Raw genomic sequence first — 25635 nt, forward strand, 5'->3', positions numbered from 1 at the left:
TCTTGGTTGCTACTAAATGTTGATACTGGTGTGTATGGGTGCGTGAAAGGGGTGCATGTGTTTGCAAATGTAATGGAAGGTCTAGTGTAAAGCGCCTTGACTGGAAAAGCACCAGATAAGTCTTAACTATGGTAAGTGTTCCTAATTCAACAATGAGAAAGAACCAAAACAAAGAATGGCCATAATGATAGAGCTCCAAGGCAAAACTATTGCTATCTAAAATGGCACAAAAGCCATTTACCCCCCCCACACCACAAAGATTTGGTGGCCACACCCTGTTATTATCAAGAAAGCATCTTGATAATCACTAAGACTTTTTGCCCTAAGGACGAGAAAAAAGAGGAAGACTTTGACTTGTGGAATAGCAAGTGTGACAAACAACAACTTTGTCATGTAAAGGCAAGTTGATTTGCATAGTTTTTTTCCAACTTAATTAATAAAATGAAAGATTATCTAGGCAATGGTCTGATATTAAAATTTGACACTGTGAAACATTTATATGTGATAAAAAAAAAAAGCAAATAAAAGAAAAACCTGGAATAAATCCACAAGTTTGAGAGTTTTTTTCACAGCACTGTACTTGTTTGCACTTGGAGTGGATGTGTTTAATCTGTTAGGCAGGTGTGTCATTCCAAGTGCTTTGATAAGCAAGAAGTAGCATATTTCTCTCTGTCTTATGTTGAGAGGGAGGCAAAGTATCCTGCAGTAACTGGGGTCAGCTGAGGAGCAGAACAACTGAGGGGAGCTGAAGACACTTTCAGTCCAGTTCTATTAAACAAAACCTTTGTTTCATCTGTCATATCTTTATAGAAATAGGAAAAATCTGCAACAGATGTATGCCTCATTTAAAGTTTATAAATAAACATCATTTGCTTCAAAATAATTATCTTTCCTCAAGGCAACAAGACCTGAGGCTGAAATAATATCACAAGGGAACTTTTAAGGTTCTGCTTCCTCCTCTGTCTCCTCTGATAAAACTGAATCCAAGATCAAGTGCCAAGAACTGTGAAGGTTATCTAGACAAATATTTTCACCAAAACATGAGAGGAATTTTATTGAGCATTTGCTGAAGCAGTCAGACTTTAATCTGTTCTGATTGTGTCCCTGTAATGTTGTGATGTAATGATTGCATCTCATGAAACTGTGCAAAGGTTTGAGTTGGCAGAACAGCTGAAGATAAAGTCAGAGAACATGAGAAGGACAACAGAGGGGAAACTAGGTGGGCACTGTTTAAATGTTCAGTCCCCTTTTCATTGGTATTGGTTAAGCTGAATTTATATTCCATCCATCTAACATACCAAGATATAGATAAACTCATTTGGCAGAAATTTATCACAAACATGTAGTGAGCATTTCACACTTTTTCCCAAATAGAACCATAAGAGAGGAACTCATGTAGACTCTTTGATTAACAACTTTAAAGATTTTGGTATCAAAACATTAGCTTAAAAGGATCACTTTTAAACTAATACCTTTGTTATTTTCAGTGTGCATTGACTTTTGATTTTAGCTATGTATATTTTTTTATGTCTTACCAATAAATCTAAACACATCTATTAAAATTACATTTATCACGTAATGTCTACTGAATTGCACTAAGGAAAATTGTTTCGAAATGCCTGTGACATCAGCTGGTAGCCATGTGGTGAAGTCATTGTTTTCATGAAGCCAAGCAGAAAGATGTCTAACTTGACTGTGCAGCTGAAGTTGGACTTGCAGACATCATTACTCAGGGCTGTGTGTTTGATTCACTCAGATATGCAGTATTTTTACAGCAATATTATTGCAGTAAAGCCTCACAGGTGACTCATGAAAACAACTGCAGCTCAGGTGAAACTAAATGACAGGGATTTTCTGGGTGATTTTTTTTATGGGAATGATGATGTTAATTATTTTAGTAGGCAATAAAGTAATAAATCCTGTTAAAGGCCACTAGAAAATTGATCTAAACTTTTAAAGGGACCGTGAAGAAACATTTTAATCATAATAATCAACTTGATTATTGTTTAACTTTGTTGTTATGGCCACTGTTAGAAAAAGCCCCCTAATTTCACAGAGTCCTATTGAAAATCACATGAGGCAGCTCAGATGCTTTTGATATCAGGGTAAATCAGGAAAGTCTGCTGGATAAATAAGCTTTTTATTGTCTTGAACGTCACACCATCCCCCCTGGTTTTTATGATTAGTTTAAGGTTTGTAGGGAAAAACCGAACAACCTTCAGATGGGAGATTTGAGGAGCGTTTTTAACCTCTAAGGACCCTGAAATGTCGCTACTTTATCATAACGGCTTTCAGACAAAAGAGGCGCGTCTGCGCATGCTTAATTTCAACATGCCACTTTAGGTGCTGTGAGAAATTACGCAACTTTCAAAGCTTTACTTCCCACAGTACATTAGGACATTCGTACTGTGGGAAGAACTATTAACCTTTTATATCTGAATGACGTATTTGTCAAGGTTAAAGAGGTTTTAAAAAAAATCCAAACAAAATGCATTCTTCTAAAACTGGTCAAATACAAGAACTTAAGCTGAGTGAAAAGGTAACAAAACTCTAAAACACTTTCTATCAAGGCTGGGGAGATAATAACCAAAATGGCCTCAAAAACAGTTTGGAAGTAAAACAAACAAACATCAAATTAATTAGTCATAAATATAAAAATAAATAAATAAATAATATGCAAAGGAAAACAATCTAATACCTATATACTTATTATTATATAATAAGGTGAAAAAATAAAATTATTTCATACCATAAATTAAACAATTTAAAAAATAAGAGAAACACCATGAAAGACATTAAAATAAAGAAAAAAACTAGTAATAAAATATTAAAGATCTGTAATTAGTCTCGAAACAACAACACAGCAAAGAAATTATTAACTAAATAGGATTAATAAAATATGCTTAAAAATAACAGATATAAAATACAAATTATAAATAATAATAAATATCGAAAGGGTGGTATTATGTAAAATTGACTTTTGCGAGCTTTATATCATGTTATAAAATTATTCAATCATCAAAAACCTTGCCTTGATTTTTTTTTCATGCATGTTTAAGAAATCCTTTAATCTCCCATGGCAGCCAGCGCACAATGTTGTGCAAAACGCTCGGGTGGACAGAGGCGTAACTCTGCTTCGCAGCTGCAGTTTCTAAGCCTCTGAGCTTCCGCCTCACAGAGCAGTCCTTCCTCATTACTTCTCCACTTAACTCCTTCAGACTAGCCAGCAGCAATTAGCTAACCCCAGGTGGTACTGCTCATCTGCTGAGCACATTTTAAGAGCTACTTCTCAGCGCAATACAGGTAAAAACAAGTTAATAGAGGAGTGATGTGATGACTTCCTGAAGGCAGAATTTCACAGAGAGCAGGAGTTTTTAGATAGACAGAAGTCCAATTTTAATTTGTTAAAGTATGAAGACAAATTAATTTTAAATTATATTTTAGCATTTTTATAACAACTGACGGTAACATAGTAACTTGATTGTGCTATGAAATGACACTATGTGCCTGGAAAATACGTAATACTTCCCCTTTAAATGAAGTAACATAATTCATTAAAAACATAAATGAAAGAATCAGACTGAATGAAAAGCAGACAAAGTAAAGAAAGAAGAAAAGAGCACTTGATAAAAAGCTCATCTAAATAATTACGTAAATAAATGTATAATGCTTAGATTTACTGAGTGTCTTTTAATGCACCACGATAAGCCCCACCCCTTGATCAGCGTCTACCGCGCTGCGTTCAAGTTTTTTTTTCCTTCAATTTGAAAGTTTGTCATCAGCAGATCCGGATCACCGGGACGGAGCACCGGAGAGAAGCCAACAGCAGAGCTCCGAGGTGGTGGAGGAATGGGCTGCAGCCACAGCAAGGTGAGAAACTCCGCTGAAAAGGTTTAAAGCACCGCGGAGAATTACAGGGGGAAGTTCGGGTTGTTTGTCAGAAGGATGCTTCTTAGCGGGCGGCCAGCGGCTGCTGCAGCTCCCGGTAAGCGGCGTCCAGAGCTCGGTTTGAGCCCACATATGCCAACCTTCCTTTGGACCAGAACCAGGCGGACAGGCCGGAGGCTTTGGTTCGGTTTCTGCCCAGCAGATAAAATGTGGCACAAGCTCTGTGAACATCTGTTTTCAATCAGCTTCGTGTTTGAATCTCAGGGTTTTCCCACGCCTGCCTCCCCTCAACCCCCTCTCTATATCACTACTCCAGACACAACAAGTACGCTTAAAATCTGTAAAGGCAGCATTTTTTGAGATAAGGTATTTTAAAAAAAGAGAAATAAAGATATAAAATACATTGCATCAACCCGGGCTTTTTCCTGCCTTGCTTTTGGTCTATAAATCATAAAATAAACCAAACCTCAAGCTATTTTGTCTCACTTTGGACTACATGTGGCCAGAACCTGAATGATACTTAACTTGAACCTGGGTCTATAGAGGAGTTTAATGACAAAGTCTAAAGCTAGCTAGTTTCAGTTTTTAAAGACCTCTGAAGGTGATCATGTGCTCTCCAATCTCCTACCCTCATGTCAGACTCTTTCAGGAAGTTGTCATGGTTTGCAGACCCTGTCCTGCAGAGCTCCTGGCAGTAATTCCTCCTCTCAGAGGGAAAACATGAAGTTTGACAGCTGCTGTCCTCCTCTGGTTATTGATAGAAAGTGACTCCATGTGGTGTCCAAAACTAGGCCCGTGGACCTGTTGCAGCAGAGTCGGACTTTGATTTAGATTTATTTGAATCTTTTCTGATCTTTTATTGAACTGCTTCCACCAATCTGTGCATTGTTCCTTTAAACACCTTCCTTATCAGTTTCATTTTATTCAAAAATATTTTTAGATCATGTTTACTTCCTTCTGGAGCAAAATGGCCCATCTATATTTGAGATCTGAGACCTGAGAAATCAGGTTTGAAAGAGAAATTATAATTTTTTTCCTGCAAAACAACCAGACATGAAAATAAAGAAACTGTCAAACATGCCTCACTTTACTATAAACAAAAAAAGGGTATTTAGGCTATTTTTGATACTGACCGAAGTAATTATACATATGTAATTGATATGTGTCAGTCTCTAAGCCAGATAACAAAATCAGTTTTCCCGTGGTCAGAAAGTCAAGCTTATAAAATCAGACCTTTGTTTTAGGAAATGTTTAAGGTCTGACACATTGATGCAAAACTGAGGACAGAGTTGCAATTTACTGTTGTATTCAAAACTATAACTTCTATCAAAATACCTGCGCTGGTCTTTTATTTAGTGGATAACAGTCCACAGAAAAAAAAACTTTGAATAGGTCAAAACTGGAATCAGGATGTCAGCCTTCAAGGAAAACTAGATTTTGTTACTAGCTAGTAAGACCATGATTGCTACATCTCCAATACCTTCTTATATGTCTTTCCAGATAGGCCCTTCTCTCCATCGTTTTACATAATAATGTCACAGTTTAGTCCACAGTCATTAATGCAAATTCACTAATTCAATTTTTCTGTGGATTAAAGCGTATTGTTTTTTTAATGTCAATATTTTTTTAGCACAGTTGAGCAGATCCTGCTGGCTTCCCAGTACAGAGCTCCAGCATGTACCAGAGATTTTTGCAACAGAGTGTGAGGCAGCTGCAATGAAGATTAGCACCTTGGCAGTCTGAGCTCATGGTGTTCAGGTGGAAAGAAAATGTGTTGATTCCCCTCTTTGGATTGTAATGAGTTACGGCTCCAAGTGGAGGAGTTTAAGGTACCTCCACTTGTTTATGAGTGGAGGCAGAATGGAGCTGGAGATTGTTGTAGTGCTTGTCTATTGTGGTGAAGAGATAGCTGAGCAAAAATGTGAAGCTTTAATTTACTAGTAAATCAGTATTTCAACTCTCTTCTGTGGTTAGGAGCTGTGGGTTATATCTTGAGTACGAACAGCTAAAATGATCTTCCTCTGCTGGGTGGATCGACTCAACCCTTCAGGTTTATTGCTGACGAATTCAGGGTGAAATCACTGAAATATCAACAGGAGGCAGTAAGACGGTCTCGTTCCTCGTGAATGACGCCTTGTTGCAGACCCTTCTAGCATTTAGATCAAAAGGTCAGACATGGATGGAGAAATATTCTCTTCTGTTGGATGAAAATAATTGATTTTCTGTGGAAAGGTAATAAGCAGCATTTTTAAAAAAGTTTTAAGAATCTTTAAATGTTGCTCTGTATACAAGAGTAGTTGGAACACATACACCTGAACTCTTGTGTATTTCTCAACCAAATCTGGAAACACTAAACTAACTGATTGTTTTACAGTTTTTCCTAAAGGAGGAACAGACTTTGTTTGGATACCATATGGAAGCTTCTGTAGTCTGGATGAGAAATGACCAAACTTGTCAGATCAAGAATGTTTCCATGCAAACTAAACTGATAAGAGAGAGCAGAGGTAAGATTGGGAACAGCTGCTTGATTTGGAATGATGCATCAGAAATCTCAGGAGATCTATTGAGGAAAGGCATTTTTCTGGAACAAAATTCTTTTTGTCAAGGTTTTATGGGTCGGTGAAATGTGAGGACCTGTCTTTTTGAACTGTCTTAGAGTTCAAAAAGTTTTATTTTAGTTTCTGTCCCTTTAAGGTTGCTCTGATTGATAATAGATGCTCTTTCTCCTTTTTTGATTTGTTGACATACTGATTTGGCCACTTGAAGGCTTTTGTGGACATCTGCTTCACGATGATAAGTTTGAGAGCTTCTGTGCCGAGTTTCCAGAATGTTATTCTGGAGCACTTTGATTAAAAGCTGGAATAAGCAGAGACAATTTTCAGAAACCAACACAACACTCTTTAAACTGGGTAGTCTTGTTTGAATTTGATTGATCAAAACAGCCAAAGTTTTTAAAATTCTGCAATCCAGTTATCAGTCTGGAGTTATCAGTGATCCAGTCTGGAGTGATTGAGCATGAATGTTGACCTGCTCTAAAAATTCCCCAATAAATCAAAATCCATTAATTATCTGTCAGTCATCACTGACCGATGATCAATTTAGGTCAAACACTGAAAGGTAAAAAAAAAAACCTGTTTCCTGATTTATTTAATGCATCAAAATTAAGAACATTCGGAGATAGTTGCTTTGTTGCATAACTGGAAATAATCTTGTTTCCTTCCTATCGATTCAACCTGTTGCAAATTAAGGAAAAGCGGAAATCAGCATCTTCCAGGGAAAGCCTAATCTTTTCAACACTTTAAGAGCCGACAATTAGCGGGAAGATTTCAGTTGAAGAAAACAAAAAGGGATAATTTAGCCCTTAGACTTCCTCCAGACTTATTTCTTCATCAGAGAAGCCGTCTCCTGAAGCTGTTGTGTAACAGGAAAGCCTGGTAAATCCTTGATAAGCTGAGAACAGAAGCAGGTCGGTCCAACAGGCTGATCGTCCCACCCTGGTGGATTTAACGGGATTATTCTTTGAAACAGACCAAATTAGTTCTGACATATTGGATGTAAACACAGAGTGCACATTACTCTGGCTTTAAAAAGGTCAGGCCCCTATTACCCTAAAGGTTTTGGTCCATTCAAGCCCAGTCAGGTCAGGGAGACTGATGTCCGCCTTGACTTAGCAACCTGGACCACATTGGAAAACCATGTATTGATCAGGTTTACTTTTACCTTTACCTTTAGGTAACAGTTCCAACCTGGAAGTTTAATCCCACTTGGATTGTATTTATGTACAGTCTGTCTGGTTTCTAAACAGAAATGGAATACAGAAATCTTACAGGAATCTTGGTCGACTGTGGATTGATTCAGACCTGTCCAGTTTTTGTTCTTTGAATGAGACTCTGTTGTCACTGTTCCCACCCTGAAAGCTATCTCTCGTCTCTGTTTGGGCCACTGCTCACCTAATTGTTTAAAGAGAAACAAGACAAGAAGCCTGAAAGCTTCAAAGTTAAACAGGATGAAGAGGTTTGGAGCATTGGGCTGAATTTGAGGACCTTGAAACTCTTCAGTACAGGAAACAAACAAAACAGGAAGTTTGACATTTCTTAGAAAGAATACAGCCTTTATGATCTTTCATGGATGAACTAAAAATATGCGGGTGTTTTACTCAAAGTTTATGTCTTGCAGCCATGTCTAATTTTGACAGTACTGACCCATCTTCTTGTAACATTGTCCTTTGAGAAAAGGATATTTTGATAATGGAACCCCTTCACTTGTCCTCATTAAAAGGATATGTGTCCAAAGGAAAGAGTAATTTCTTTCTGATTATCATCAGAGAAGTCTCTTTTACTTTATAAAGCCCTTCATTTCTAAAGATGAACAAAAGCCTTTTATTTCCCAACCTGTGAGTAAACCAAATTAAAAATAAAAAGTGCTTAGTTGTGATAAGTTATGCTTTTACCACAATTTACTTTGTTTTTTTATTATTTGTTTAAACATTTTAAAGTGTATGTATCCAAATATTTATCCATCTGTTGTTTTCTACTTGGATGAGGCCAGGTAACTGTGGCAGTAGGTTCCAGAGATCCCTTTCCATAATTCCTCCTGGTAAATCTGAAGGCGTTCCCTGACCATGAGGAATATATACAGTAGAAACCAAATGTTTACACAGGCAGTATAAGAGGCATGTTTTTCTTTTCTTTTCTCACTGTCTGATATTAAACGAGACTAAACTTTTCCCGTGCTTGGTCAGTTTAGGCTAATATGCATGTCTGGTTTGAACTTTAGTCAGTTCCTCCAGAAAGACATGAATCTTTTCTGCTGTCCTGTCTTTTTGGGTTCTGCTTGGGAAGAACCTCAGTCCAGAAGTAAGGACTGAGGTTACATCCTGGTTAGATTAGCCACTTTAGCTAACTCCTCTTCATTTGGAGAAGCAGTAGCTAGACAAGATCAATCTTCATCCATGAATATACTCCACTATTATGCTTTGCCTTTCAGATAACAAACAGAACGACCAGTAAGTTTGGGGATATGAGTGGTTAAAGCAATAATCATGTAAATGTAGAATTTAAAGCAGCTGTCCTCTCAGAATAAAACAGAAACCAGAGTAGATGCACTGCTGCTCCCTGATGTTCTGATGTCTTCTACATGTTGAAACATGTTGCTCCCCCTTTTCGTTCCTCCTCAATGAAAGACGACAACTCTTTCTGTCCTCTGCACTCACCAAGGGCTCAGACATTTGGGAACGTTATGTTAAAAACCAAGATTTGATCCCCCCCCCAAAAAAACTGCAAAAATTTGTTTCTGAAAACAGCCCCAATTTTAGCTATAGTGTTGCACATAACTGCTAAAACAGCGTCTAAATCCTGCATAATATATTTGGAAAAAACGGGAACAAAACTTCTTTCATCTTTCAAAGTCACCTACGTCAAAATATGTTCTTACAGTGGATTTAATTGTGAGCCCTCTGACACCCGAACTGCTGATTGTGTACAGACAGCCAGCAGGGGGTTGTTAGTTAGTTTGTGATGATGCTGCCTCAGAAGCTCAAGATGTGAACCGGAACATCTGTTGTTTTAGCAGATGTTTAATAATCATGCAGTAGATAGCTGCTAGTAAACTCTGAAAATAATCACACACAGATATGTTCCTCTAAGTTCTGAGCTTCTGTTAAGTCATAATAGGGGAACTTGTAGTTCTTCAAAGGAGCTGTGAAAGAACCCAAGCTGCTGCTTGATCTGCTCTGATTTTAATTCACCCTTTGATATATTTGACTCATCTTACAATAAGCTCTTAATGACCCAACAGTAAGACCTCTCACAGTCAGCTGAGCCAGAGTTTTTATTTCTTTGTGATTAGTTTCCTCTGAGTCACTGGTGGTGAGTTATTGCATCAGATTTCAGCAGGAGGTGGCTCAGACCTTAATTTATTTTGGAAGTTCTGTTTGTTGTTTTCATCTGACTAAACCTGTCCTATTAACCAATTAACCAATTAATCAGATGATAATATAAAATGAGCTCAATAATTTCTATTCTGATTATATTTTTGAGGGGCAATTCTGTTTAGTGACATCATGATCTTTTTTATTTATGGTTTTGTAGGGCTGGACAATAAATCAGTAATATATATTGCGATTGATACCTGATCAATATCAATGGATAATATGACTGTTACTGAATTCTGTACCAGAACTGCACATCATTCTGGGGAATGTAGGCAAGGCTTTAGCCGCTCTGCCTCTTAAGGCCAGCTAAGCAAGGTGAGTGGCGTCGACTAACTCGCTCTCTTTTTGGTTACCTAGCAACAATCTCTTGAGTCACTTCTGCAACAGCAGTTTACTGTTTTGCCCTCGTGCCTCATAACTGCTTTAAAGATACACAAGCTGGAGTGAAAACTGTGGATAAAATAGGAAAGCTCATATCATTAGTTTGGCAGTATATTTAAAGCAAAAAAACATATCAATAATTATTGATATCGACTGATATGCTTATGATGCGTTTATTAGCCATGTTGTCCAGTCCTGTGGTTTTTCTTATGTTTTTCATTTCTGTTTTATTTATTGTTTTTATTAATTGTGTTTTATTTTGGAGCTTTAAAATATCTTGCAGTTTAGGTGTTAAGCTTTCTTTACAAAATTAAAATTTATTGTTCTTCGACTACATCATTGCTTATTGCAATAATTACTGGGACGATACATTGTCCATTTGTGACATGCCTACATCTGATACATTTGGTCCTCTTGGGATATTTAGCAACCTTGTTGCACTTTTTTCTGACCAAGAATATCTTGAAACAGTCTTTTTTCAGAGTCCAGATAAAGTTATTTATAGGTTTTTCTTTGTATCCTAAACAATTTTCCTGGCAGTTGTTGCTGAAATTTTTAGTTTGTCTACCTGACTATGGTTAGGCTTCAACAGAATCTCTCATTTTTACACTCCTGTTTAGCATTCTTAGTTGCTTGGGTATCTTTTTAGATTCCTTTGTTTTACAGTTCGATTATGTTTTTCTGCAAATAATTTGACATATTTTGTTGCTTTCCCCATGACTTAAAAACCAGAAACATCAGTGCACCACAGGATAAGAGGAGCTTTTGATCATTTGTGTAATTTCTCTTGTCATCATGACTTAAAGAGTAAACACTTTTCTAAAGATTTAGTCAAAGGTGGATGAATCGTACGAGTCTTCAGTGCTTCTTACTAAAAACTTTGTGAATGTAATTTTTATCTTCTAGTCCATATGTATAATTATGGACATGTGGATTTGAGAAAATCCTAACTAAATGTAAACTCCTGCAGCTAGGTCTTGTTTTTAAAGATCACTACAGTTATATAAATAGACCATGCTAGGTGAATGGAAATGTTTCTCTGGTAGATTTATTAATTTTTAATTATTTTTTTATGTTGAATTTATTTGGATCTTTGTCATTTTTAACTTTTTCTAAAAGTATTATGGTTTTAATTTAGCCCCACCCTTGGCTTTTAAACAAGCCAATCAGCTGACTGCCTGGATGCGCTCCTGAGCCTGGTAACTGCTCTTAGCTGTACATTTCTGTGTGGTGAGGTTTGTTCTTGAAGGCAAAGCTTTGCTGAAACAGAAGAGCCTCTGCTGAGATTTACGGCCTTTATGAAGGCCAGGGCCCCTGCAAGAACACATGCTTCTCCTCAGCACCACCTTCTCCCTCCGCCTCCTTCTCTTTCTTGCCTTCTTTCTCCATGTCGATGTGTTTGAGCCACAGATATTTATTGTTCCAGCTCAGTTTGAATAAAGTGTTTATGTAGTGTGTGAAGGGAGCAGCAGGGTTTAAGGTGTGATCGTTTGACCTCTCTGTGTTTGACTGGAGAGATGATTTCTGCGAGTGTTTGGATCCACGCCTCACCAGTGTTTGTGTTACAAAGTGCAGAGCTGGATGGATTTTAGGCACGTTTATCTTTTTATTTTTTGAAGTAATCCAGATCAACAATGTCTTCATTGGAGTGTGGACTGGGAGACAGAGGAACTTGGGTAGATTAGCAAAGTTGTGTAAATTAGAAATGGGTTAAAAATAGGAAATCAAACATGGTATCTAGATAACAGTGCTATCTCTATGTACAGTTTTTTTTTTTTATCTACTGGTCCACTGACGTTTAGCTACTGAAAATATCTGGTAATGATCACGAGCTTTAGCCATTGATGTAATCACATGTTCAGCTGATGTCTTGCAAAACATAAACTGGGCTATATAATAAAGATCCCAGGTCATTTTTGTAATACAGTAATTATTTTTCTTTAATATTGTATTGTGATTTCTGTTGTGTTTGTTAGAAATAATCATTGAAAGCCAGCAGCTAGAACACAAACACTGGTCTCTTGTCATGCAGCCACTGAGGTTACATAATGCTTCAGTAAAAGAGAGAAAGTTACAGCTTCATTCATGTGGAGCACAATTAGAAACCTCCTACTCTTGTTCTGAGGTTCAGGGCTTATTCTGCTCATCCAGCTGAACATTAGTCTTTAGTTTGTTGGGGTTAAATGATTGAGAGCAGTTCTCTTTGAGTGGATCATCCTGGATGCAATGTGATCAAATTACATTTCCATCCTGAAATACCTTTTTATGCTTACATCAACTAAAAACACATCTATGGGTGACTCTCTAACACTCATCGTCAGTTCCTAAAATGTGTTTTGAATTCTTAGAATGTCAGTGATGGTAGTTCAGTTCAATGTCCAATCATAACTGCCTCTCTGTATCATAGTAGATGCAATGCCAGGTTTGCTAGAATTGCTTTTACAGACCACTATACAGTATCTTCACAACTAAAGAACTGTGTCTGCATTGTCCCCAAAATGAGGGAAGCTCAGTCGTCTTGCAGGTTTCCTCTAGGGCTGCTCCTGGTCTCAATTCTGTTTGTATTTATGAGCAGGATTAATATTACGTTTTTTGTAGATGATGCAGTTCTGTTGATGTCTTCAAGCTATAACCTTTATTATGTGCTGAGACCTTCCAAGTTGAAAGTTTAGTCTCTGCATCGAGAGTTAAAGAATCTTGGTGGATGATGCTTAGATTGATCACGACTTCATCTGCAGTAAAGAGCTCTTTGCTCTTCTCTATTTCTAGTTTTGAATCACCTCAGTGCACAAAGAAGGATGATAGCTTGAATCAGTTTAACATTATCACCTGCAAAGATAAGACCTCAAGTGTCCAAACCGGATGCCTTCTTTTCCACAACACCATATACAGAATCAGTGAGATTGATTGACAGATCAGAGCTTAATCTGCTCCTGACGGGGTTGTTCTGATCTGTTGCCATGAAGAAGAACGTACCCTGAAAGGTGAAGCTCTCAATTTATTGGTCAATCTATGTTCCAACTCTTCATAGTGGTCAAGCGATATGGATCATGGATCATGACTGAACAAGATCTTGGGTAGAAGTTACTAAAAGGAGCTCCATCATCCAGGTGGAGTTATGAATAAAGTTCCTTTACAATACATAAAATGGACTGGAGTGGGTTATCTCTTCAGGAAGGTTTTAATATGCCTCCTTTTGAAAGTTTTCTAGGACTTTCCGTAAGCGGGAGACCAAAGGGAACACACAAAACTTTTTAGAAAGACTACATGTCCTTTCTTCCATGTGAGTTCCTTGGGATCTGTGTTACTTTTATATACCCACTAGCTCTGCAGTCCAATGTCAGATAAGCTATTCTATAGTAATTTATGGATGGATGATTGCATTTCATCTTATATAACAGTATTTTTTGCAAAACATTTTCCCCATTTTGGATCTGGGAATCCTGCCTTTCTTAGAGCACAGTGGAAACATTTAGTCGTACTTAAAATGTGCCGGCTTCAATTGTGAAACACCAGCAGATTTGCATCTCGCTGACAGCACACTGTTGATGGTTATCTGATTTATGATCACTTTCTGTCAAAACTGGTCCATCTTACAGCTGTGAGCAGAATACTTGTGGAAAGTAAAGAGTCTCAAAAGGGAAAAATAAATTTAACTCAGACATCTTCCATTTTTTTTCTCTGCAGAAAAAGAGCAAAGGCAAGAAAGGAGAGAAGAAACAGAAGGACAGCAGCCGTCAAGATGAAGGAGGTGAGTTTCCATCTGGTAGGGAGGTGTTGTATCCAAACACATGAGGTGTGAAATAAAGTACTGCTCTTTAACTTCTAATGGTCTCATGTTTCAAGACGAAACAAAAATCATCTGCTCTTCAGTAGGTGTTAAATTAAGCTTAGAGGAACATTACACTGTTTCATTATTTACAGATAAAAATTCTCAACAAAAACAGAAAATTAGTGTGAGAAAAAATTAAGTTCATCCCATTATCCAGCAGCTTGTTGATTCTCACCTAGCAGCAATAATTTCCTGGATGGCATTTCCAGCCTCCCACATTCTTTCACTGTTGTGAAAGAATTTTGGCCCACTTATCTTCCCAACATTTCTTCAGTTCTTTGAGGTTTGCAGGAATTTGTTTATTCACAGCTCTTTTAAGGCTGAACATTGCATTTCAGACAGGTCGATGTTTGGAGTTTGACTAGGCCATTGCAACACATTGATTCTTGTGTTGTAGCCATTCTGTTGATTGCACTTTATGCAGGACACTTAGCTTTTGTTGTTGGACAGACTGGCCTCATATTTGACAGTAGAATACTTTGATATATGGAGAGTCCATGTTCGACTTTATGACACAAGGTATCCAAGTGCTGTGGCTCTAAGATATAATTAAGTACACTCAGCATCCCTCAACCACCACTATCCATGACAGCAGGGATTCAGAGTCAAAAATGTTTTTTGAGCATTTTGGCTAAAAATGACAATAACCTCCTTATCCTTTCCAGATAAATGAGAAGCGATTTTCACTTCTCAGGGTGTTTTCATGCCTGATAGACTGGGTAGACTTGGTTTGATTGGGAACCAAAACTGCAACATTTCTTACATTTTCAGCTGGTGGGATTTGCTTTGACACTGCACTGTCAAATAATCCAAACCCTTTGAAAAACCTGTGTACCTCCCCTTGCCTGTGGTGGCGCTGCACCAAGAACCACTGAGAGAAATTACAAAAAAAACCTCTGAAGAAGACATGAAGTGCAACTTCCTTCTTCACAAAATGTAAACAAAAAATGGCATAGCATCAACTTTTAGTAGTTGTAGGATTTTTCTTTTGTTGTTTGTAAAAGACAATAAGCCATCTGTTCCTCTAGCATTAGACTTGTGCATTTGTTTTGGTTGTATTTACCCAAAATGCCCTGCCCTATAGTCTGCATTCTGATTTCGGAGCCGTCTTTGGTCCGCTTGACATTCACATATCTGAACCATGTCGAATTTCACTTCAACGGTACAGAGATCTAGGTTTTTAAGCAGATCAGAGTTGGATTTCTTGATCCACATCAGAGTTTAATTGAGCATTCACACCTCCCCAAATGACCCAGACCTTATAGGCAAACAAACTATTGATTAATTGCTAATGCTCTCTCCTTCCTGGCATTGTGTAAGCACACTGCCAAAATGTTTCTAGAGGTGAATACTGTGACTATTTTACTAGCTCCTGGGTTTTGTACTCACTTTGTCTGCATTCCGGTTTAGTTTTTCAGTAAATAAAAATGACACTGTATTATAGCCTAGAACTGACAGAGCATGAATCTTCCTTCCACCAAGACTTCAATGTTATCGTTTCAGAATGTGGTTTCCTTTTGACTGTTTCACTTCGCTTACCTTCTTCACTTCCTGTTTCTTTGAGAACTCCCACGTTACATGTTTGTGTTTTAGTTTGACACACTTTTATACCAATGTGTCTCAAACTTGGTACCAAGTGTATCAGATTTGACACACTTGGATCTTTACATAGATCATTTTAGTTAGTTATTTGAGTTGTAATCATCACAGGTATTGATATTTTGGAATTTATGTTTCAGGGATTTTATTCTGGGGAAATAGATTTTTTTTAAAAGAGTTAATGTACCTGTAAGATCAAGGCTAAGAGATGAACTGATATTTAAAAACATAAATGCAAAAGTTGAAAGTTGGAAGCCTTTTCTTTAGACTACATTTGTAAAAAATAAAAATAAAATAAAAGACCACAGCCTTTCTGGTCCACAGAGGACACTTGGTGAGAAACCCCTCTTATCAGTGAACAGTGAAAATGATTACCAAACAACCTGTGAGTGTTTTTTTTTTACTGGGCTGTGGGAGCCTGAACCATCTGTAGTGAAATGTGACTCACAGTCAGTTAAACTTCTCTCATTTCCTAACTTCCTGCTGTTTATGAGCAGTTAGACGACAGCGCAGAAACCACTAATTTCAGACGGGACACTGTCGTCATGCCATGAATCAGCTGCTGCATGTTCACAGAAAGAAACGGCTTGTATGTCTGTTTTTACAGTACACCGTATTCCAGTTTAAACACAGATTCATTAGGAAGTGTTTTCGCTCCTATGTTCATATTAAAAGGAGCAACTCTTGGTCTGCATATCTTTCAGAATAAAGTCTAGTGAAGCCGTTAGCTCACTTGCAGACAGGCTCTGACCTGTTTCCACATCGCTTTTGTTCTGGGATTATCAGAAAAATACTATTATTTAATTTAAATAGCAATGGGAGTTTCCTCTGTTTAAACACCATCTGAGATTCATGTTTTAGATTTAAGTCTTTTAAGTTTGCACATATTTTAAATGAACTCTGCCAGATCATGTTCAGCACTGTACCGTCATAATAACAGCTCTAGTTGAGTTTGTGACAGTTTTTGTTGGGCTTACTGGGTTCATCAAAACAGACGACGTCATTGGAAATGAATGATCTGTGTGTGTTTATGTGTCTAAAGTCATGTCCCTTCATGTTCATAATGTAATCAATTACAGTCAGGATCCCTTCCTGAGTGTTGTAGGGCTGAGCTGTTGGAAATTTTGATGACTGATTTGTAGGATGATAACTAGGCTTAGGTTAAAACTTGATTTTGATTTTTTTATTTTTTTGTATAGTTTTCTGCAAATGATAGGTAGCTTCTACTAAAGCTTATATTTCTGCTTCAAGAAAGCTGATTACAGCTGAAATGACATGCGTGTCTCAATATCTGATCTTGTCCTTCCTCTTTTATCCTGTAAATGTCACATTTATGACAAGTATTTCTATTACCCGTAGCCAGGTGACACATTACAGATTTTCAGTGGGTGAGTGTGTGCGTGAATGTGTCAATGACTGTGTTGTGAAGCACTTTGGGGTCCTCTGGAGTTAAGTTGCTATACAAGTACAAAGCTGCTTACTGTTTACAATTTCACAGTCATCACAGATTTTGAAAAGACCAGGTGTTCACTCTAACAGACTGGTTTTAATTTCATGACTGAAAGACTGAGATTCACACACTTAACCAGACCTGCTGATTTATCAGCAACTTAAGCCAACGGAACGCAGTAAACATTCAGGAAACCTTCAGGAAACAAACATAATGTCAACATTATGTGGTGTGCCATTATTATTATTATTAATTAGTATTATTTCTATCCTAACAGATAATTTCATTGAACTCGATTGTACCAAAAACATGAATAATGTTTGATAAACTGGTTTAGTATGTGGAAGATATTTCATTCAAAAATTTCAAACTGAAGCTTCACCTGCTTTCATATGTTTGTGTTCATAATGTCTTAATTTTACAAACTTTTTTTTTCTTCTTTTTTAAAGAACTCCTTTAAGGACCATGTATAAACTGTGCATGGGAACAAGGTAGTAGATTTGCTTAGTTTTTTTTTCTTGCTGGTTTGTTTCCTTGCAGGTAAACGTTCGTCTAGTGACCTGGATGTTTGTCTTGAGAAGCAGCTGGAGCGTTTCGAGTGGCAGCTGAAGATTTTAAAGGAAGTGCTCTCAGCCAATGGGAGTTCAGAGAGGGCGGAGCTACTGAAGCATCACACTGACGAAGAAGTGTGCGCGCTTGTTCTGAGCATCCTTGATAAGGTGAGAAAATACTGATTGTTACTGAAAATACTGGCTAATTGTTAGACCTTTTGAATCAAGAATATCTTAAACAGGACCCGTCTGACAACATGCTTAAATAAATGTAGGAATATATCATGCCTCAATGAAAAGAAATGAAGAACAGCTGACAAACAACATTATGTGGTGTGACATTTTCAGTCTGAAAAAGGAAAGTCATTTCTAAGGCTTCTGGGCCTCCCAAAAACCACATCAAGAGTCATTGTCTACAATTGTATAACAGATGTAATCAGTCCCGTTAGTAGCTAGCTAGTTCATTAGCTAGCTAGCGAGTGGCGACTTATACATATAGGTCGTCTCAAAACAACCATAACATGTAAAGCACTGTAAGCCTCAGTCACAGTGGGGGATTTAACAAGAAACAAACTGGATAAAAAATGGCTCCTGTGGGAAAGTTCCAAGGCCAAAACCATGATTGAGCCTCTCCACCCCCCCCAAAACACAAGACCCTGTCTCAGGCTTCTAAAAAATAAACATCTTTATGAACCCCCACCCCCAAAATTCAGAAAATTATTCTGTGGACTGATCAGAGAAAATCTAAACTTTTTGAAAGTTTTGGTCTCTCAAAAGAGCCTCTAAATGGCTCCAAAAAAATAAAAATGAGGGATCTATTTAAAGTTTGGATGAGAATCTAATTGATGCCCCAAAACTTTGCATAGAAGGTGGTGTGACTTTCTTCCACAATGATTTAAAAAACTTAGCGACAGTTATCACAAATGTTTAATGGATGTTGTTGCAGCCAAGTATTGCACAACCAGCTACCAGGTACTGGAGGCAATTACTTTCTGCACTGAGCCACGTTGGTTAGATCTTTATATGGAACAACCATTTGTTAACTGCACTTGTATTTATTCAGTTTATGTTTGTCTAATATAAATTTTTTTGTATTGAAATGAAACATTTAAGTGTTGAGAAAAAAAAAAGCAAAAGCACAAGTCTTTTTGGAGATAACTATTTTTTCTCAGCGCTATATTTTTCATGGCCACGTAAAGGTAATCCTGCATTACAAAGCTTTTTTTTTTTTTTTTTTTTTTTTTTTTAGATCTTTTATCATTTATAGGCAGAACTAATGCATCTTTGTTCCTTCTTTCAGCATGTTGGCTTTTTCCTGAATTTAAAAGATCCTTATCATTTCGACTATTGTAGCGACTTCTGCTTCTCTAAACCTGTCATGACTGTCACGGTTTTCAGTTTTGCCTTTCATGGGATTGTTTTTATGCAAGAAAATAAGCTGGGAGATCTTGACTCTGCTCCGTAATCAGAAGCTGCTGTAATCCTGCAGCTTAAGTCATGTGGCTTTTTGAGTTAGCAGCCAGGAGTTTGTTTACTCTGCATGTGATTTATGTTGTCAGCCACGTTGTACTGTCTGCCTGCGTCCTCGCTCTGACCCGGACAAAAAAAAAAACCCCTGATTCAGCAGTAATCACTGCATCCATTTTATATTTTGTCACTTAATTTGTCCACTTTTCTCAAGTTTTTAAATAACCCTTCTAGCAAAAGGTTTAATGAAAAAGAACTATTAATCCACATTGTTTTAAAAGATGTTTAGACACCTTCTGCTGTGCAGTTTCATAGTACAACTCTCAATTTCCCCCTCTTTTTGCTCCCGTCTTTCATTCTGTGGTGGAACTGACTCATCTCCGGTTCTGCAGGTGAGAACAGAGACGACAGCTGATCTGAACGTTCTGCATGAACGCAAAAGTAAATCAGCCGTAGAAGAACATGAGAGGCATGTTGAAGGTAAACATTCACTGTGTCATGGTTTTTGTTTCATTCATTTGTCCTGCTTTCCGTTTGCATTCCTCTCGGGGTGGATTTTTCACGTCTGGGCTGTCGGTTCACATTTTTTGGGAATACTTTGTGAAGCTCTTCTGTGGGTGGATGTTAACACCCCTTTGTGTTTATTTGAATTGTCTTGTGTAGGAATGCATGAGAATTCCTCCAAAGTTCCTGTTTGTCATTCTTCCATCTCTGTCACTACTTCTGGTTCACTACTTATCACGCAGCAGTAAAAAAAAAAAAAAAAAAAAGATAAATAAGCCAAAACATGCATCAGCATTTTCTTTGTGGACTGCAATTGAACTTTAGTCAAACCACTGAAAAAAGCGCAGCCTCCTTTGGACCACACTTCACAGGAGAAACAGCAGTAAACCTTTAAACAGGTCAGAGGAAGTTGGGCTTTTTTTGCATAAATGTAAATTATTTACAGTTATACACAATCACAGTTGATTTTTTTATTTTTTTTTTATTTTACCATGAAATGTTCATCCAAGAGTAATGTCACAAATAGTTTTTTGGCATTTGAAATATTCAGACTCTACTTTCATAGCCACTGTTTAATCGTTAAATGGACTCAAAGGTGTTTTGTCTGTTGTTACCTCAGCGCCTCTGGTTGTTTTTCTGTCTCACAATACAGAGTACTTAATCCCAAACTCTAGTTCTCCTCAAGTATATTTCAACTTGAGTTTCTTTCCAAACTGAGATTGAATTGTCTTTTTAAGACACTTCAGGTCATCAGCTGCTCCCACCTGGAGCAACTTTTGAGATAAATATGTATGCGTGTCGCTGCCAGAAGGTTTTTCCATCCTTGGTTAAGAAATATGTTTCTTATAATTTGTAGTTTTCAGGCAGGGAGAGTCTGAGGCGTAACTTTTTTTCTCTCTTCTTGTCTGATAAAGTGATGATACATGCTCCCCCGCTTCCTAAAAAGAGAGCATCACCATAGAAACCAGGCCCTCTAACATTACTCAGCAGCATATTCATTCTTACATAAATTCATCACCACATAAGTTTCAATTTTTCGTGGAACAAACAAAAGGCAGTTGATTTTGGATTCTCAGAGAGTTGCTGCATTGGCACCCTTCAAATTTCTATCTGAAATGTTCCTGCTTGGAGTTTTTTCTTTTCCCACACCACTTCATGTCAGTGAAAATAGTATGGAAACCCATTTTACAGTACACTGTTTGCATGGTGTGTTTTATCATGTGATGTTGCTGAAAATAAACATCTTGTTGTTTCTTGCAGAGCTGCAGACCAAACATGAACAGGAGAAAACTGAACTGACAAAAAGGTTTCAGGCGGCTGAAGAGATCCTCAAGGTAACTGTGTTAATACAAAAGGCATAAAGCCTCTCTGATATTGAGGTCTTAGTAAAGCTAAATGTCAGAATATGAGAAAAAATGAATATCACAGTGTTTATAACGCAGTATCAGTAGTTTTCAAAGATTAAGTAAAATCTTGAGGTTTTTAAATTTAAATTAATCTATCTTAAGTATGAATTCTTACTTTCCAGAGTTTCATTCATTTACAAAACAGGTCAGACTTGACATGGAACATTGTGTTTTTTTTTTCTCAGTAATAAAAATGAGAAATTATTAGAGGAATAAAATAAAAAAGGGAAGGCCAAGATTTTGAATCAACCAGGAATATGGTTGGTATTCTGTATAATATTACCACTAAGAATAGCACAACAGTAGAAACCTTGATTCAGATATGAATATGAACTAATTCATCATCATTTTTAGGGAGATTTGTTGTGACTGAATAATAACACCCACCAGGCCAGTTAAAGTGGCAGGACAGCAAAATGTCTCTGGAGATGACTGTGTATTATTACTGTGAAATCATGTCTGTTTTTACTAACTTTCTCTACTTGTGTTCGTAATTTTGCTCTACCTGAAGGCCAAAGTGGAGCAGTTAACAGCTGAGCTGCAAGTCTATAACGAGTTGAAGAAACGAGTTGAATATTCAACTTTTAAAAAGAATTTGCAAAGAAATATTCAGGTAGTTTTGAACACAGCTTAAGAAAATAAAGTACAGAATTTTGAAGTTTTTACATAAAAATTCTTCAATTTTGTTCAGGAACATGGCAGCCCAGGTGCATTCTGGGAATCTGAGCAGGAGTCTTTGCTGTTTGTGATTGAGATGAAGGCTGAGCGTGTGCAGGAGCAAAGCAGGAAGCTGCAGCAGATGGATGAACTGGTAGGTTCAAAGAGTTTTAAGACTGTAACTCCTTGAGCTCTTAAAGGTCTCACTGCAGATGTTTGGATTTTCTTTTGTTCAGGTGGAGAAGAATCTGTCTCTGGAGGACCAGATCGTCCACGTCCTGCAGCAGAACGAGGATCTGAAGGTCCGGATAGACAACTGCCAGACCCTCATTCAGTAAGTGCAAATATGAGGCCACCTGCTGGCCAGGCCAACTTCCAACTAAACTAACAATAACATTTGTACTGAAGAGGATTCAACAGTTAATAATCACAGTTTCATACTGGTAACCTTAATTTATTTATTTAGAACACAAAGGCTCTTTTTGTGCAAATTTGACATTTGTTCCACTTTGCACTCAAGGTAGACATTTAAATATAAATATGTAAGTACATTAGGAAATAAAAAGAAATTCTTCTGCAGTTTTGTCTACCACAGTTTTTCCTTCCTTTTAATTTTCCATTAAAATACTTTGATACAGCTCTGCGACCGGCCAGATTCTTTAGCAATTATCTTTTGTGCTTTCCCCTCTTTGTGTTTGCTGTCAGTAACTTTCTGCTGGCCAGATGTCAAGTGTTCCCCATTGTTGTTTCAGTCTTAACATAACATTTATGTATTATACATCATTTTCTGATTAGTTTTGTGTAACATTTTGAGGACACAAAATTTTGGGTTTTCTTTAGTAGTACTTGGCACTGAATGTAAAGAATCTATAGCAGATGAGTTTCAATTTTTCTAATAAAAATTAGTGAAGTTAATAAACTTATCAAGGAGAAGTGTATTATCAAAATAGGCTTTGTGCAAAAATGATCAGAAAACAACCCAAAAAAAAATGTTAAAACACTTGTTAATTTTCTTCTTTCTGTTTTCTAGGCAGTTTTCAAAGGAACAGCAGGACCTGAAGGTGGCGCTAGAGAGACAGATGGCAGTAAACCAGAATCTTTCTCAGGAAAAAGAGCAGCTGATGTTCAAACTGAGACACAGAGATTCATGTCCAGGGATCCACCTGCCCCCCATGATGCAGGAGATCGCCCCCAGATGACCCTGATTACACACAATTCTCAAAGCGTGACTCTGAATTCTCTGACCTGGTTTACTGCTCAGGGTGTGAGACTCAGACTGAACTGACAACCATCTGGGATCCGGTTTAAAGTGTCTGGAGCCGCACCGCAACGGATCAGGGCAGGATGTTAAAAATGGGACACAATTTGTCCTTCTGGCTGAATCTCTATGCAGTGTGCTGTCACACAGGCTGGTAGATTTGAGACTGCGAGCACATTCTGCTTAGAGCTGTACAGGTGTTTTTTTTTTTTTTTTGTATTTCATTGCATTGTAGTGGTTTCTTTAACTGAAAAGGGAGAAAGCCAATCAGTTTCTGATACAATGAGCTAACAGGTAAAGGAGATTCAATGCCTTAAAATATCAGGTCACCCTGGATTAAACTTGGTTTTCTAATGTCTCCATCTCAGAACTCATAACCAGCACAAAGCTAAAACTCAGCTTTATTTCTTATTTTTTGCAAAACATTGTTTCATACTTCAAATATTTCATAAACACTGGTAAAACTCAACAAAAATTATACAATATGAGAAGCTAAAACCGGTTTCTCAAATCAAATTTTGATGTCTGTTAGCTTTAAGCTTTGGAAATCCTGTATTATATATTTTCACTTTATTTTTGTTTTTTTTTGCCAAAAAGTAACCTGGTCAGCCACTGACTTTAATTGATGATGTGAGTAAGACCTTCCTCATCGAAATGTCTGACATACTGATCGTAATATGTTTTTTTTTTCTGATAGAATAAGTGCTGTTGTTTACAGATTTATTTCACAGTAATGACTTGGAGACTGAAGCATCTATTGACTCTTTGTCTAAATGTATTGGTCCACCTTCTGGGCTTGGAAATAAAGTGCCTTGTTTGTTGACGTATATATAGACTTTCTGCTTTAGTTTCTCACCGGTGGACGTGCCTCTTCTCTGCAGAGCTCAGTGACGGTTTTGAAGGAATCTGTTGCTGCATAAATTTGTTGGATAGCATTTTTTGTTCATGTTAGAAAGTAGTTCAGGATTTTGGTTGTAAAAGAGTAACAGATTTCTTTCACTTGAACATGGCAGATTGTTGATTGTCATAAAATATAAGCAATCAGCCTTTGACCCACTGCAGATCTGCCATGTTGGATTCAGTTTTTGGACTCTAATCTGTGCCTACATGCCATGCTGGAAGGTTTGATACCGTGAATTGAATAACTGTACTTTTTCAGCTTCTTTTTTTATTTTTTTTTTCCCCCTACAACGCTATCCTTTCTCCCTACCACCACATGAAACCAATTTCACAAATCCCTCATTGTGCCTATGGGATATATTCTTATTTTTTGTTATTTTACTGGATGTTTAAATTTGTTGCATTTCTATTAGAAGTATTTTACATGACTTTGGATAGCAAGTTGCAACATTTAGTGTTTCACGTTGAGCAATATTTTTCCTTACTTGCTTCATTGAACCATCTTCAGTTATGCTAATGTGCTAGCTGTACTACATATAGATGGTAATGTGGAGTTTTGAATGAAATACATGCTAATATTACACAGCAGCAATTTTTCAGAGCTGGGGTCAGTAACGCTTCTTTTTGACTGTTTACCAGTTTACTCAATTAATTACATTTAGTTAGATGGCACATCAGCTTAATGTTAGCTTGCTAGCTTTTTTTTTTATTTAATGTATATTATTAGTATGTTTACTATCCCAGTTTACAATCAGGACATACTTGTTAGCTATCATAAAACAGTCACTGTATTATGCTGCATTTGTATTTTTTAAAAACCATTTAGGTTTTTGTATTTGACGTATTGGTGGCTTAAAAAAAGATAAAGTTGTCAGTGTTTTGTCAGCTCTGTCAATATGCACCAGCACTTTGACCAGGTTTTTTACAGGAATTTGTACTATAGACTTGTTTTTTGGTGTGTTGTACAGCCTTGAATAATATTTCTGCTTGTTACAAAAGTGCTTTTTATCTTTTCTCAGCAGATAGTGCAGCCGATTGTTTTCATGTAGATACTTGTACTTTTTTGGCTTTCAAAATAAAATAAAAATGAAACTAAATTTGATTGTATCCATTGCTGTTGAGGTCCAGTCATCATGAACTATAAAGTCTTGACCTTTTATGTACATTTATCTGTTCTTGGAATTATCCGTAATCAGACTTCTGTATGTCCTGCATCCCTGAGTCTTCAAAATCCTCCTGAAGTTTTATTCTTAAAGAAGCTGCCTGAATATTTGTCAATGAATGTCAAAGTATCCCATATGGATGACCTTATTTTGTTAATTTAGTAATTCAAGAGCAGCTTCTCAAATGAGTCATTAATTGTAAAATCAATGTTCCAGAGCTGTTTGAAAATGTTTAACACTACTTTTGTTTCTCTTCATTCAAGTTTGTTTTTTTTTCCTAAAAAGTTAATGTTGGATAATAACACTCAAATTTAGGGAATGAATTCTTTCTTTCAAAATTCTGAATAAAGGCCTAAAACACTTTTATCAAAGTTAATCCTTTAATAAGTCTAGATATTTCTGGGAAGCTGTCCCTTCCCAGGAATACATCCCAATAAGTTAGAAAATACATTCTGATTATGCTTGTTTGTTAAATAAAAACATAAAGGAAGTTAGTGAGAGTATAAAGGACAGGATTACATAATTCGCTGTAGTGGCCCCTGTAGGGAAAAGTCAAAAGAGAAAAAGTTGATCTCTTATTTTGTGTTCAATTATACTTCTGTAAATCTTTATCTTTATAATAAAGATTTACTGCAACAGAATCCTTG

The 25635-nt window shown here is 37.0% G+C and overlaps 1 protein-coding gene across 1 annotated transcript; it reads left to right on the top strand.

The window, feature by feature from the left end:
- Positions 1–3735: 3735 nt before the first annotated feature.
- Positions 3736–24922, top strand: ccdc69 (coiled-coil domain containing 69). Its single transcript, XM_032555537.1, has 9 exons — positions 3736–3870; positions 13889–13952; positions 17623–17801; positions 19493–19580; positions 20865–20938; positions 21522–21623; positions 21702–21821; positions 21904–22001; positions 22698–24922. Exons 1-9 carry the CDS (start codon positions 3850–3852, stop codon positions 22864–22866), a joined length of 915 nt encoding a protein of 304 aa, XP_032411428.1. The 5' UTR covers positions 3736–3849; the 3' UTR covers positions 22867–24922.
- The last annotated feature ends 713 nt before the right edge of the window (positions 24923–25635 follow it).

The sequence above is a fragment of the Xiphophorus hellerii genome, chromosome 23 (assembly GCF_003331165.1).
Source record: "Xiphophorus hellerii strain 12219 chromosome 23, Xiphophorus_hellerii-4.1, whole genome shotgun sequence".
Taxonomy (NCBI): Eukaryota; Metazoa; Chordata; class Actinopteri; order Cyprinodontiformes; family Poeciliidae; genus Xiphophorus; species Xiphophorus hellerii.